Source organism: Rhipicephalus microplus, chromosome 6 (assembly GCF_043290135.1).
Source record: "Rhipicephalus microplus isolate Deutch F79 chromosome 6, USDA_Rmic, whole genome shotgun sequence".
Lineage (NCBI taxonomy): Eukaryota > Metazoa > Arthropoda > Arachnida > Ixodida > Ixodidae > Rhipicephalus > Rhipicephalus microplus.
Window position 1 is genome coordinate 143,429,868 of NC_134705.1, and position 14,972 is coordinate 143,444,839.

At 47.1% G+C, this 14,972-nt stretch overlaps 1 protein-coding gene across 1 annotated transcript in view; it reads right to left on the reverse strand.

Moving 5' to 3' along the window:
* The window catches only part of CCT4 (chaperonin containing TCP1 subunit 4), a 38,746-nt gene that overhangs the window by 19,809 nt on the left and 3,965 nt on the right, over positions 1 to 14,972 (reverse strand). The window contains exons 3-5 of the mRNA XM_037418741.2: positions 4,759 to 4,848; positions 4,185 to 4,293; positions 2,452 to 2,716 (exon numbers count right to left, since the gene is read on the reverse strand). Of these exons, the coding sequence (XP_037274638.2) occupies positions 2,452 to 2,716; positions 4,185 to 4,293; positions 4,759 to 4,848 (464 nt within the window). The remainder of the gene's footprint in view (positions 1 to 2,451; positions 2,717 to 4,184; positions 4,294 to 4,758; positions 4,849 to 14,972) is intronic.

The window sequence follows — 14,972 nt, forward strand, 5'->3', positions numbered from 1 at the left end:
CCGTGAAAACAAACTTCTTTTGTCTAGATGTCTAAATATCCCTACAGCCAACTATTTCTTTACATTGCCTAGTGAAAGCTAATCGCCCCAAAGCCATCTGTCCACACATCAGAAATTTTGCAAAGTATGATCACCATAGAAACTCAGATGTGTCCTAAGGCAGATGTGTCCTAAGGCATGTCGTCTTGAAGCGCATGACAATGCAAAAAGAGGAGGAGCTACCAAAGAATGTCATCGTGAGATGTCACGATAAAGGCTGGATGAACGAAGACCTCGTCCTACCTGGCGCCGTGCTGCCGTTTCCATCCATTTTGGTGCTGGACGTGTTTCGGTGCCATTGGCCGATTCAGTGAAGAGGCTTTTGCACGACTGCGGCACAGAACTGGTCGTGATCCCGGGTGGGATGACATCTCAACTGCAACCTCTCGACGTTTGTGTACATAAGCCATTCAAAGAGGCGGTTAAACGTTGCTACGCCGAGTGAATGCGCTCAGGTGAGCCCGCAGTGATGCCGACCGGGTGGCTGAAACGGGCATCGCCGGCCACGCTATGCAAATGAATCGTGGACGCTTGGGCAAGAATTTCAGAGGACCTTGTGCGTCATTCCTTCAAGAAATGCGGCATCTCTAATGCTCTCGGTGGCACGGAAGACAAGCACCTATATGACGATTTGTCTGACAAGGAAATGTCCAAAGAAAGCGCAGTTGAAGACGACAGCGATTGACATAGCGGATGTTTGATCAATAAATCTGTTTTCGGTGACCTTTCCTATACAGTTTTACACGCAAGTACAAATTTTTTTTTTTTTTTTTCATTTCGCGCCTCTAAAGTTTGACCTAGTATTATATTCGTGTCCATATTAGAGAGTTATAGTTAAGCGTTAGCGTGATAGCGTAGGTTAAGGGAATGGCGTTACCGTGCAACAAACATTCGTTGTGGGCAGCATCTTATAGTTTAGCGGGATAGCGTTTACGTGGTTAACGTGCCCCAGCTGGGATTGTGGCGCCACCTATTATATGGTTAATAAGTTAAACAGTGAAAATGAAAAGAAAACGAGAATGTTTGCCTATGCTACCGCGCGAAGCAGTATAAGAAGTTTATTTTAGTGATATTTAAAGTAAATAAATATGAACCACGCATTAAACAGGGAAACATTCATGTTGCCGATTTGTTTACATCAATCTTGTAGTTAGGCCTAGATGCGTTGGAAATGGGAAGCTATGTCAAAAACAATGCCAACTTATCCGTAATACTCGGTCATTGAAGCTAACTGTAGGCAAGCGAAGCCACTTTGAACAGTCATTTGCTGCGAACAAAGTGAATCTTTCGACAACTACGCCAAAATCACTTCGAAGTGGGGGTCTGAGAGCGCCGCCATGTTTACGTACACTACGTACACCTACGCTACCATGGTAACGTGAAATCTGAAAAATACCGTGCGTACAGGAAGCGGTATGGGTGACGTACGTATCTGCGCATGCGCAAATCGATTCCGGTATCACCCTGGTATACCATAACTCCCTATTATACACTAAGTGGCGCATTGGACGCCTACTAGAGCTCATGGAAATAAAAAAATCTATCGCAAGAATGTTGCAATGTTTAAAATATGATTAAAACAGCCCAGCAGAGAGTAACTAATAAAATAAAAGTAAGCTTCATACTAAACAAATGGGGCTCTATAAAGATAAATGAAAAAAATGGCCCCAATATCTGCATGTTTCGCTATAAATGTCGTTGAATGACGTAGTCTTCTGCCTGGAGAGAGCTCATGAAACATTCATTTCATATTCTGCGCGAGAAAATTGGTGATGGAAATTCTGCACCTACCCGCTGAGATGTGCACATTGTGTAGGTGCCTTCACTGTATTGTAGCACCTATGCAAAATGCAGGAAACTTCAGCCTTTTTGTGCATTGTCAGCTTAGCGTAATAAATGCTACGTGCCTTAGAATTATTTATGGATAACTTTTATAATAGAAAAAAAACATGCCACAGCATGAGAGTAGGTGTTCAGAGGTATGAACGCCCCAAAAATAAGATTTGAAAGAAAATACTTTTTGGCTATTTTTTATCATTCCAATACCTGCATCAACCCCTCAACGGAACTGCTGCTTAAATAAAACAACTGCCTCCAGCTCGATTGGTTTCATACTTATTGTTCATCCTTATTCACTTCTCACTCGATAAACAGAACTCCTGTTAAACGTAACACATTTTCCTAGTCCCTTCAGGTTCCATTTAATAAGAGTCTACTGTAGTTGGTGCTATGTGGGTCAAATATACGAGTTTGACTGTACTATGCTTGGCTAAGCTATGCCCCCCCCCCCCCCCCCCCCGCTGCTCAGAACACACTGGCTTTCAGTGGTGCATGCTTGCCAAGTTTTCGGAAACTCGTTCTCAAGATACAACAGCTCCGTTTCTTCATTGAAAAAAATAAATTTTAACTGACCCGAGCATGCGGATGACCTTGATGTCGCGAAGGTCCACATTTGTGTCCTTTGCCGGGTCTACCACCCTAAGCACCGCATCCACAGCAATGGGTGCCAGTTGGGAGGATTGCTGTGACACAACCTTCGAGTTGAGAGCTGTGGTGGCACTCTTCAGCAGCGAATCCCGGTCAGCCAGGTCCAAGGGGTGCGACATGTCCGTCAGCACCTCTACAGCCATGGCTGCTGCTGACTGGAAAGACTCTGAGATGGTGGTGGGGTGAATGCCTGCAGAAAGGGGGCGGCCTACTGAGTCTACTAATGTGACGGTGTTAGGGAGCTTATGTCACAGTAAATGCCGGTTGGCATTGAGCTTCATCGATTTACACGTCCCGGACGGCCCTGGACGCCGGCGCCGCATTCGTTTTTTTCGGGGACCAACTGGAAGCTCTGCCCACTGGTCCGGGATCGCTCGGACGCATGTTCGTTCTTCACGTGCTTGGCGGCCTGCGGGCGGCCCAGGACTGCCCGAACAATTTCTTTCGGGCAGCTGGCAGACGACAGCGCGGTGCGAATGCTGTGCGGCCATCTTAAGTTAGACACGGAAAATTTTCGATGCGCTACTCTCTCTTTGCTTTTCTGTCCGCTTCTCGCATGTTTCTGGATTTCGCATTGTTAGCGCACCCAGTTCTTGTCATTGGTGTTCTGAGCCATGTCGAGCATGAACGTATTCCCGAAATTCGGGCACACACGCATTGTACTCGCTAGGAGAAACAGCGGTGGAACGACCGCGCCGGTCTATGATGCGCACGCACTCGAGTAGTTCACTTACAGTAAGTTGCATCACAACAAAAATAGGTATAATTCACTACCTAACTGCTGTTTAGGTTGCAAATGAGTCAGCGTTGTGGCCTGTGTTTCAGCTATAGAGGGAGCAGACGGCATAGCAGACGCCACAGCGGATGCAGTCAGCATCAAGCGCGCAGATGGCCCGAAGCCGCTCGGGCTGGCTCGGGACATTTAGACCACGAGCATGTGACGTAGCCGCCTGTGAGCCGAGGCGTCCGCGAGTGATCCAGGACTTGGTAAATCGATGAAGCTCACTAACGCAGTTGTATGCGAGCAAAAAATCCCGACGGATGCAAAGAATGAAATTGGGATTCAAGTAAAAATCGAACCCAGACATTCCGCATGGCAGGCAGGTATTCTGCCACAGAGTCCAGAGCCACATCAGTGCTTAACGCTCATCTGACAGTTGTACTTGGCAATAGCAACTGGAAGCAGCAGTGCTGTCAATAATTTGGGCAAAGAACGGGCAGAAGCATCGTTACATCTAATTGAACGAATATCGGATGTATAACGGTCGTCGGACAACTTTTGAATGCACGATGGAGAATGTACCGGTAGTGGCACTGCATGGAGGGAAGGAAGAGCAGAATTGCGAAAATGTACTGGTATTTCAGTGACAGCGAAATAGTTTGCAGTGTTTCTGCATGCTACTTATGGCATTACGAGACACCCGTGCTTGTCTTATTATTCGGCATTTGTCAGAGGGAACAACTATCATAGCTTGGATTGTATCAGTTGAAATTTGCATCATTTCAAATGTTTTTCTGTTAATGATTTTTTTGCTCCTTACAATAATGTCAGGGAGATTTAATAGGGAACGTCGAAACTCACAGCAGTGTGTGTGTGTGTGTGTGCGTAAAGGCATGAAAGTCGATTTATGGTTAAATGCGTGCCAAGCTGAACTGACCCTTGAGAAGCAGCTTGGCTGCAGCGTCCAGCAGACTGCCTGCGATGACCACGACGGTCGTGGTGCCGTCACCGGCCTCCACGTCTTGGGCCTTGGAGAGCTCCACCAGCTGCACAAAACACAGTCAAGGCCGCATAGCCTGGTCACGCCATGCAAAGCGATAGACAACCAAGACACAGCAAAGGAGCTAAACTTTGGAGACTTCAAACATGAAACAGATGTTCCAAAACCTTAGAATCAACAGAGAAGGTCAATACAGAAGGTTCTTCTGATAGTACAGCTAAACCTCGATTTAGAGAACTTCTTTAAAAAAAAATTCTTGATTGAACCCTTTAAAAATCAAGCAAGCAATAAAAGTTTCTGCGCTCAGAAGTTTAGCTTTCAAGATGTACTGAGACACCAGCCTACTCTTTGTACCGAATGCACACTTGCACCAGGGTTGCAGACATCTTAAAAATCATAGCTGTATGCAGTCAGCAACAATGCAGACTACTGACACAGCACCCCCCCCCCCACCCCCCCACCCCCAGACACATATATATATAAAGAAGAGCGTAGTAGAGCACGTTCCTACCATCTTAGCAGCTGGATGGAGCACCTGCATCTGCTTCAATATGGTGGCACCATCGTTCGTGATGGTCACATCCCCGTTGGCTGCCTGGATCTGAAACGGGTAGTAACATCACTAGTCCATTATACAAAGTCAGTGACCATCAATCAGCTCTCAAAAACCATTACAGTCCACCGACAGCAAACACTAAATGAACCTCTCTATGAGGAGACCATGCTACAAAACACTTTTTTTGTACTTGAATGAATTTTTATGGAGCTTTCAAAGAATATACATTTTTATGCCCTCACTGGAAATATACTATTGTTTTCTGATGCACTATGTAGTTTTTTAATTATCAAGTATTTATGCTGTCATGATTTTCTTCTAAAATTGCAGAAGTCGCAAAGCAAGTCTGCATATCACAATAATCTGAAACTAAGTGCAATGGAACAAGATGTTTTAAACTCAATTGAATAAGCAGTTCAGCACAAGAAACATTTGTTATTAAGTTGGTGTTAAACCGGGAGTTCACTTTGCGTTCCAGATTATCGAGACAATGCTGATTTGCTTTATAGCTACCAAAGCAAAAATATATATATATATATATATCTTGCTCAGGAAGCAAGTCACATGACAAAATTGGTATACTATAAAAAATGGCGCATTTAACTAGTAAAATATGTACACATTTGAAATAAGGACATGAATGCCAAATTTCCACAAAACAAGTATTCCTAAAACAGGAAGACCACACCATGGCTTTAAAACATGTACAGTCAAACCCACATATATAACAAATTATTGTGTCTATTGAGCAGTTGTGACATTCCTTTGGATACATTTTACTTGTATACTATCTTTTATATACAGAATTACTTAAATATAGAACTCTCTTGCGATGCCTTTCACATTCATTACGTTTAGGTTTGACTGTAGACATGCCTGCTTTTCAGATAGTTGAGTGCACTTATAAATGACACACCACAAGACCCCCATTTCTATGAAAGGACCACTGGTGTCTTTTATTCCTAACTGTACTACATGGTGCTGCAAGTCGGGTATCACTCCCTCAGTAAGCACACAGGCACATGAGCCTACAGCGTTTTCGCCTTCACCGAAAATGCACCTGCCACAGCTGGGATTCTATCCCGCGATCTGCAGGTCAGCAGCCAAGTGCCTTAGCCACCAGATCACTGCAGCGGGGCTGCTACGCACCCACTTAAGAGAATAAGCCTTAAGATAATAGGCACAGTAACATGTGTGCCTTTTGGAATGGGTGACTGGCTTTAAAGATTACGATAATCACATGTTCGGACCCTCGATGGCAATGTACGCTTGTAACACGCATTAATACTGTAATATTTCCTATTGTACTGTGAAGAAGGTATATAGAACGTGTGTGTTTGTAAAGCATCAAAGTTACTTTCACCGAGTTTCCAAGCAGGGGAAGTTATTTTCACTGCATTCAGAAGCAAATGCATAGCTGGGTGGTAGAACACTCACTTGGCACGCAGACGACCTGGGTTTAATCCCCCTCAGACCCAAGATTTTGCATTGTTGATTTTATTTGCACCTTTCTCAATTTTTCGGTCACGGACAACATGATTTATCACTTACAACCGACGACCTTATCGCTATTAGCAGCTTTTCTGTGAAACAAGCTCTTTCTACAACCAACACATTCGCAAAAATTTTGCGCATTCTAGAAAGTCTGAAAATCCCTGGAGGCTTCCAAAAGGAGCCAGAACTTCACGACAGTGCAGCTTCACAGCTAGCACGGAGGTTATCAGAGATCTACAGCATGCACTTGCAACTGCAACCGTTTTTTTTTTTTTTTAATGATTTGGGGGGGAGGGGTGCAACACTATAGAACAGATCTGCGCTCTGTGCTGTACAGAGAACGACTAGTCAACATGGGTAATTAGTGATGTATTGTATAGAGCTATCCATTACCCTGAAAAGCCAACAAATGGACATGTTGAAAAAAAGCATTGCAATGGTTCATAGCAACTTGTTTATTTATCAGTTTCAATTTCTCTTTACAATGAAACCTCGGCGATACGATCATGGTTCGAACGACTTTTAGGGCGATATGAATTTTTCTTTGGTCCAGGCCAAGACCCACTGGCCTGCAATGCAACAGAGTATGGGTTGTCGTGAAGAGACTTCCCTTATGCTACCGTGCGGGTACGAAGAGGTGCTACTCGCGCGAGACCTGCCAAGTGCGTCTGGGGGCGGGAAGTGCGGGAATGCGCGCCCCACTGCCTATTCGTCAGAATCGTGGTGTAAGAAGAGTACATTTCTTAATTGTGGCCACAATTAACTTTCAGCTACGTGTTGCAGACTCCTAGACTGTGTGCCCGTACCTAGGAGGCCCAGATGTGCCTCCATCTTAATTTGGCTCTGCAACACATTTTCAGCATGGCCAGAAAATGCTGCCGATCAGTAGTAGAGGCTCCGGACAACACGCAAGCCAAATATTTTAGCTCAGCACGCGGCCTGAAATTCAGAACAAATGATCAAACTCAGCTAAAAATTGTTTCCTTTTCTGTCTACAAATGGCGGAAGACGCTCAAAATTGACTCGTAGAAATCCCATCTATCAGCCATTGGCCAATTTGAACATGGCGCGCTCGGCCGTTGCAGAGATTGCCAAAGGAGGCCAGGACTTGTCACACAAGCACGCTATCACACTGAAGAAGCCGCATTCGAAGAAAAAAAAAAGTGCTCAAGGTCACGAGGCGCGGGTGACATACTTTCTTTGCTCCTGCCATCCTTCCCTGTATAGCTTCCAGCGCTTTCGTGGAGATGAGAGAAGAGAGAATGCAATTGCAGCATGCGACGAATCTTTGTAACTCCACTCGCATTAGACAGATTCTTAAAATTTTTGCCCCGTTGAGTTCGTAAGGCAATAAGCTCTTCCAGCGAATTCATTCCTTTGTTACTTGAAAAGGTGTTTTAGGGCCCCTTCAAGATTACAGATCACACTGGCACGTGCTATCTTTTCTATCTTCTAACACACCGACGAGTGCTGCTGCCGTTCTCATACCTGCCAACCTCGCAACAGAGAAATTCGTAAAACCCCAGAGTGGGGTAGGGTTACCGACTTCATTTGTACCTGCGATAGATTTGACTTTAGCTACAAGCATATTCATGTTTTGTCGCCATAAGTCAAATCGACACAGTGAATTATTTTCTCCCATTTTTGGCATGGAAAAAAAAAAACTGCGAAAAACCAGAGGTGGTGGGTCTCAAACACGGGTACAAACATCGGTGTTGTGGTCTCATAATGACTTGGAGAGGCTGAATACACGAGGGCAGGGTTCCAAACTAAGGTGAGAGTCAAAAAGGGAGCGCAAACGCTCCCGAAATTTTACATCATCAACCCCCCCCCCTCCATAACCAGCAAAAAAATCTATTTCCATGAAAACAACTGTCTTCACATGTGCGGGACGGCGCAGCTGGCTGCCACGAAAGCGCGGGTGGAAGCTTTGGCTTTGCTCGCGTCTAGCCTTTTCTACGCCTTTACTGCCTTTAATCCTACTGCTACGTCAGCCACGTGCTCTTGGAGCTCGTAGATCGCTATCGCATCGCCGCAACCGCAGTTTCGTGCACGGCGGTGGCCGCAAACAATAGTTTTGTTTTCAATCCACGTGCCTTCAAAACTAAGTTGTTTTATGCCGTCTATGGTCGCAACTGCCAAGGGTTCGTCCACAGAGTTTGCGGAAAGCAGTGTTGCTTTGACTGGTCGAGCGTCGACCGCATGCACACTTTCGGGGTTCTTTCAGTAATGTCGTCGCCATACACCATCGTGTCGAACGATCACGGTTTCGTCCACAGCGGTTAAAGCAACGACGGACACACGCACTGTAGAAGATAGTGCGTGCGTTGGTCGCACATGTGCTTCCAAAGCTTCGAGCATGCTACTCTCGATCGGCCTTCGTTTGACGGTTTCGGTACTAAAGTTCATATCCCACGCCACTATTCGGAAAAGCGTTCAAAACATTCGAACTTTGGCCCATTGGACACATGAATTTCGATGGGAAATTTCTCCAATTCGGAGCTTCCGCAGTTTCACATCGCTGAGACACTACTGTAACTGTGTACGTTTAGATGAATGCCTTTCAAATTTGTTTAAATAATATGCGTGGGGCTTGCAAAAAGCCTTGACCTGACTTGCACCCTTTTGTCACTGTGGACAGATCTCTCACACAAATTCCGATTTTCGGGAGATTTCTTTATGACAATCGTACAAACGGAAGAAATGATCGAAATCCGGGAGACTTCGCAGATGTGCGATGATGATAGCACCAATACATATTGTTCTCTCCTGGTGGTCGAATATAGCACAACGCTGTCTTTGTGGCCTCCGCAACTAGCTACGGCAATGCGCCGTAGCCAGTCGCTGAGGCCATGCTATTTTACTAATGTTTTTTTTTATTGGAAATAAAATATTTTTCGTAAAAGTCAGGCAAGATTCGTAAATCGTAAGCACAGTCAAAATTCGCACATTTTACGGTAATATTGTCACAGTTATTAGCCGTAAACAAAAGGACAAAGAAGCCAGCATCACGAGCGGCAGTCTCTGGCGTTTTTTGAGGAAGACGACGTTGCGCGTCTGCTCTTGCACTTTGTTTTTGTATTTGAATAGAGCCTTGCTGTTAACGTCAAAAGAATGCCTTGTGTCCTGTTCTTTGCACGTTGTGACACCTGTGGAGCTGCTGGGCTTCTACGACTGATGCTCGGGACTCCTCCGCGGTCCGGCACTTCAAGTCCGACACCGGAACCCGTTCCTTCAGTGGATACCCCTGTCCATCGCTACAGTCGCCGACAGCGAGGCCTTAGTCCTGAGGTGATTCCCCTGGAACTTTTCTTGCAAAGCACTCCGCCTGGAGAAATGGCAACTGCAGGCGCTACCCAGCTGACTTTTGAGCAGCCTCAGATTCCGGAGACATTTCATGGTGGGGCGTATGAAGACGTCGAAGACTGGTTAGCCAAGTATGAGCGAGTCGCTAAGGCAAACCGCTGGACCACCGAGTTAAAGCTTTCACGTGCCTACTTTGCTTTAGCGGACAGCGCTCGTACGTGGTATGAGAACCACGAGGCATTGCTGTCTTCATGGGATGAATTTCGGCAGCAAATTATCAGCACCTTTGCAAACAACGATCCTTGTGACTTTGCTCAGCAACTCATCGAGTCTCGGGTCCAGAAATCGAATGAGAGTGTCGCCATGTTTGCGGAGGACATGACGCGTCTATTTGGACGGGCTGACCCTGATATGCCTGAAGCCAAGAAACTCCGTCATTTGATGCGAGGCGTCAAAGAACAGCTTTTTGCCGGCCTTCTCCGCAATCCACCGACTACCGTTGCGAAATTCGTCAAAGAGGCTACAGCTATCGAGCGCGCACTGCAGCAACGCTGTCGCTATTACGACCGACCAAACGGTGCCTCAATCAGCGTCTCTGCTCTGACAGCCGGCCGTGACGGTTCTCTGCGTGAGCTTATTCGTGAGGAAATCCGCAGCTTCCTTGTGACTCCGCAAGAACCGGCAATGGCTTTGGTTGGAGAAGTTGTGCGGCAGGAAATCCGGCAAGCATTTTCGCAGCCCGAATCACTACCAGCCCAGCGATCTATTAACTATGCGGCAGCCAACTGTCGTCCATCGCCAGTGCCACACAACTTGTCTGCACTGGCTCATTCTTACAACGCGCCGACGGCACCAGTCTACAACCCACCGCCGCCACCGCCAATGACGACGGCGCCGCAATATAACGCACCTATCAAAACTCCGTTTTACCCGCCTTTCTACCCTCCGCCGACACATGCAACTTGGTCGCCGAGGGTGCCTACCAGTCGACAGCCGTCCACTGTGTTTCGATTGAGAAGCTGGACATGTTTACCACATCTGTCCATATCGTGAACAAAAATACCCGACTTATGCGCCGAGTTTTTCCCAGCCTCATTTCGACACCCGACGTGACAGCGCGCACCCGCAAAGACAGCCATCCGCTCTGTATCGTCGAACCCGCCGAGCTCTTCGCCGAACCGTCGTAGTTACGCCAACGCTGTCCAGGGCAGGTCCCCAAGCCCTCATCAGGGAAACTAACAGCTGCGACCTTTGGAGGGAAGGTTGCCACTCGTCAAGATGCTGCAATACTTCCAGTACCAGTTCGATACGACAATACGAAGAACGATGCAACGCCACCGACCCCCTAGGAAATCGCGCCGACCTAGCTGTTTACCTAGACGGACGCCCTGTGACAGCGCTAGTAGACACTGGCGCAGATTTCTCTATCATGAGCAGAAAGCTTGCCGATTGGCTTAAAAAAAAGTTAAAACGTCATGGACGGGGCCCAACATAAGAACCGCGGGGGGCCAACTGATGACGCCGACTGGAAAGTGCACTGCCAGAATTAGTATCGGTGATTCAGCTTGCGTTGCCACGTTCGTGATTTTGTCCAAGTGCTGCAAAGACCTGATATTGGGGATGGACTTCCTTTGTGAATATGGCGCCGTCATAGACATTCCAGACAGGTCAGTTAGATTTTTGATGGCTCCGGATCAAGTTTCAGATATGAGATGTAACGACCAGCAGCGTAAACACCTGCGTGTCTTTGAAGATCACGTGACCCTTCCACCCCGTTCAAGTACTCTCGTAGCTGTAACATGCGACCACCCAGGCAACCTCGACCACATCGCTGAGCAAATTCCAGCATTGCTATTCAGCATGGCCTATCTGTTCCAAGAGCCGTCGTAAGCCTCATTTGCGGACACACGCACGTTCTGGTTACGAACTTCAGTACTGAGCAACATCTTGCAAGAGGTATGGCAGTCGCGTACGTCGAGGAGCTCATTGAGGTTGCAGGCTGCGCGACTGTGGAGAAAGCCAATGTCACCGGGTCTGCCCCTCTATCCGTCGACGTTGGCCCAAGTTTACTGCCCCCGCAGAAGCAAAGCCTTCGGAAGCTTATTAATGAGTTTTAGGACTGTTTTTCTTCGACGACCAAAGTTCGCCAAACGCCGTTGACGAAACATCGCATAATTACGGATGAAACGACCAGAACCATACGGCAGAACCCATACCAAGTAGCTCCGCGGGAACGTGAGACCATAGAAAGTCAGGTGCGAAAGATACTTTAGGATGACGTTATTCAGCCGTCAAAAAGTCCTTAGGCATCACTGGTAGTAATGGTGAAGAAAACAGATGGCACTTTACGTTTCTGCGTTGCTTACCGCAAGCTCAATCAGGTTACGAAAAAGGACGTTTACCCGCTGCCTCGTATAGACGATTCTCTCGATCGACTACGCCATGCCCGGTATTTCTCTCCGATGGATTTACGGAGCGGATATAGGCAAATAGAAGTTGATGAACGAGATAAAAAAAAAAAAAACAGCATTCGTGACACCCGACGGTCTTTATGAGTTTAAAGTTCTTCCATTCGGCTTGTGCGCAGCACGGGCAACGTTTCAGCGGCTCATGGACACAGTCCTGACAGGTCTAAAGTGGCAAACGTGCCTGGTATATTTGGACCATGTAATTGTATTTTCAGCGACATTTGACGAGCACTTGAAGAGACTACACGCGGTATTTCAAGCGATACGATCGGCCGGACTATCACTCATGCCAGAAAAATGTCCCTTTCGCTTCGAAGAGCTCCTTTTCTTGGGACACCTTGTCAGCAGTGAAGGTGTACGGCCTGACCCAGACGAAATAGCCGCTGTTGCAAGTTTTTCTACGCCATCAGACAAGAAGGCAGTGCGGCGATGTTTAGGCCTGTGCGCCTATTACCGACGCTTCATTGAGAATTTTTCGCGTATTGCATCACCTTTAACACAACTCACCTGAGAAGACGTCACGTTTGTGTGGGGTAAAGAGCATCAGGAAGCGTTCAACGAGCTGCGAGAATGCTTCAAAGCTCGCCAGTTCTCGGTCACTTCGACGATGACGCTCCGACAGCGGTCCGCACCGACGCCAGCAATGTCGGCTTAGGCGCTGTGCTCATTCAGTGTCAAGATGGCGCTGAACGAGTAATTGCTTATGCAAGTCGGACTCTCTCTCGTACAGAGGAGAATTACTCTACCACTTAAAAAGAGTGTCTTGCGGTGGTGTGGGCGGTCATGAACTTTCGTCCATATTTGTACGGCCGCCCGTTTAAAGCCATCAGCGATCACCACTCGCTTTGTAGGTTGACGAACATAAAGGACCCGTCAGGGCGATTGGCGCGTTGGAGCCTCAACCTTCAAGAATTCGATATGCTATAGTTTATAAATCCGGAAAGCGACATACAGACGCCGATTGCCTTTCTAGCGCCCCATTAGAAGATGCGAATGCTGAAGATGATGACGATGCGGCGTTTGTCGGTGTAGTCAACGCGTCTACAATCGTACAGCAGCAACGTGACGATCCCGAGTTGCAACGCCTTAATGATTTCTAAGAGGGACCCACATCTGCTATGCCAACGCTTTTCGCAAGAGGGGTAGCATCGTTTTGTTTGCGAAGATGAACTTCTCTCCGAGCGGCAACACCTACTTACTTGTCGTCCCAACACCACTCAGGAAAGAAGTACTAGAGGCGCGCCATGACTAACCAACATCCGGTTATTTAGGTCACACACGAACGCTATGCCGAGTGAGACAGAAGTATTACTGGCCGAAACTGACGGCAACCATTCAACAGCACGTTCGGACTTGTCTTGAGTGCCAACGTAGGAAAGTGCCAGCCGTTAAACCAGCAGGGCTTTTCCATCCAATTGATGTACCGGAAACTCCATTCGCTCAAGTCGGAATGGATCTTCCAGGACCATTTCCAACTTCGGCTGCTGGTCGCAAATGGATAATTGTAGCCACAGCACAGACTATCTTACTCGCTACGCCGAAACCAAGGCTTTGGAGCGGGACACAGCAAGTGAAGCAGCCCAGTTCTTCATTGAGAATAAAGTCCTGAGGCATGGCGCTCCATCTGTAGTAATAACTGACAGAGGAAAAGCGTTCACAGCCGAGCTATTACGCACAGTTTTAAATCTAAGTGGAACATCTCACCGGCGCACAACGGCATACCATCCACAAACAAATGGTCTGACGGAACGTATGAACAAAACACTCACGGATATGCTTTGCATGTACGTCGATGTGGAACATAAAAACTGGGACGAGATACTGCCTTACGTCACTTTCCCTTACAATACGGCACAGCAAGAGACAACACGCATGATAGCATTCAGTCTTCTCTATGTTGCCCTATGAAAGTGATGGCGTTGACACAAGTGCAAACTACATAACTCAGCCTGCTGAAGAAGCCCGCCAACTTGCCCACGTACGTATTCGTCGCCACCAGGAGTATGACACAAGGCGCTATAATCTTCGTCACCGACCTGTCTGCTATGAACCAGGACAGAAAGTTTGGATCTGGACTCCAGTTCGCCGTCGTGGCCTCTGGGAGAAACTCTTGAGACGGTACTTTGGGCCGTATAAAGTCCTCCGTCGTCTCAGTGATGTTAACTATGAGGTGATTCCCGACAGTCCCCATTGTTCAAGACATCAAAGACATGCACCAGAAGTTGTGCACGTGGTTCGGATGAAACCTTATTTGTCGGAATGAACCCGTGGTCTGCCAGTGACTACAAACCCTTCCGCCATGATGATGAAGCATCGGGACGATGCCTTCTTGAGAGGGAGGCTAATGTCACGGTTATTAGCCGTAAACAAAAGGACGAAGAAGCCAGCATCACGAGCGGCAGTCTCTGGCGTTTTTCGAGGAAGACGACGTTGCGCGTCTGCTCTTGCGCTTTGTTTTTGTATGTGAATAGAGCCTTGCTGTTAATAGAGGTTTTTAGTTTGCCGTTTTTGTGGTCCGCTCCGCTCCGGGAGCACCCGCGAAGCCGCAGCGGAGCGGCGGCTGATTTTCCTCTTTTAGTTGTTCGTTGCCGGCAGCGAAGCGGAACTTTCGCAGTTGCAGCGCCCTCTGGTCATTTTCATCGTCGGTAAACAAAATAAAAAACATTTTTTCCCCTATACAAAGCAAAACAATAACGTAACAATGATCTTTTCATGAAGTATTTAGATATCCACTTTCAATGTCTTAACTGTCTATTTTTTTGACAAAGAAGCAAGCTCTGACTTGATAGTAGCCGCTCAAAAGCCAGCAAGGTTCCGATCCAGATCCATTGCAAGCATTCACTGTGTGTTGTTTGCGCTTTTGACGCGTGTGTGATGGCGGCGTTTTTATTTTTCACCGTT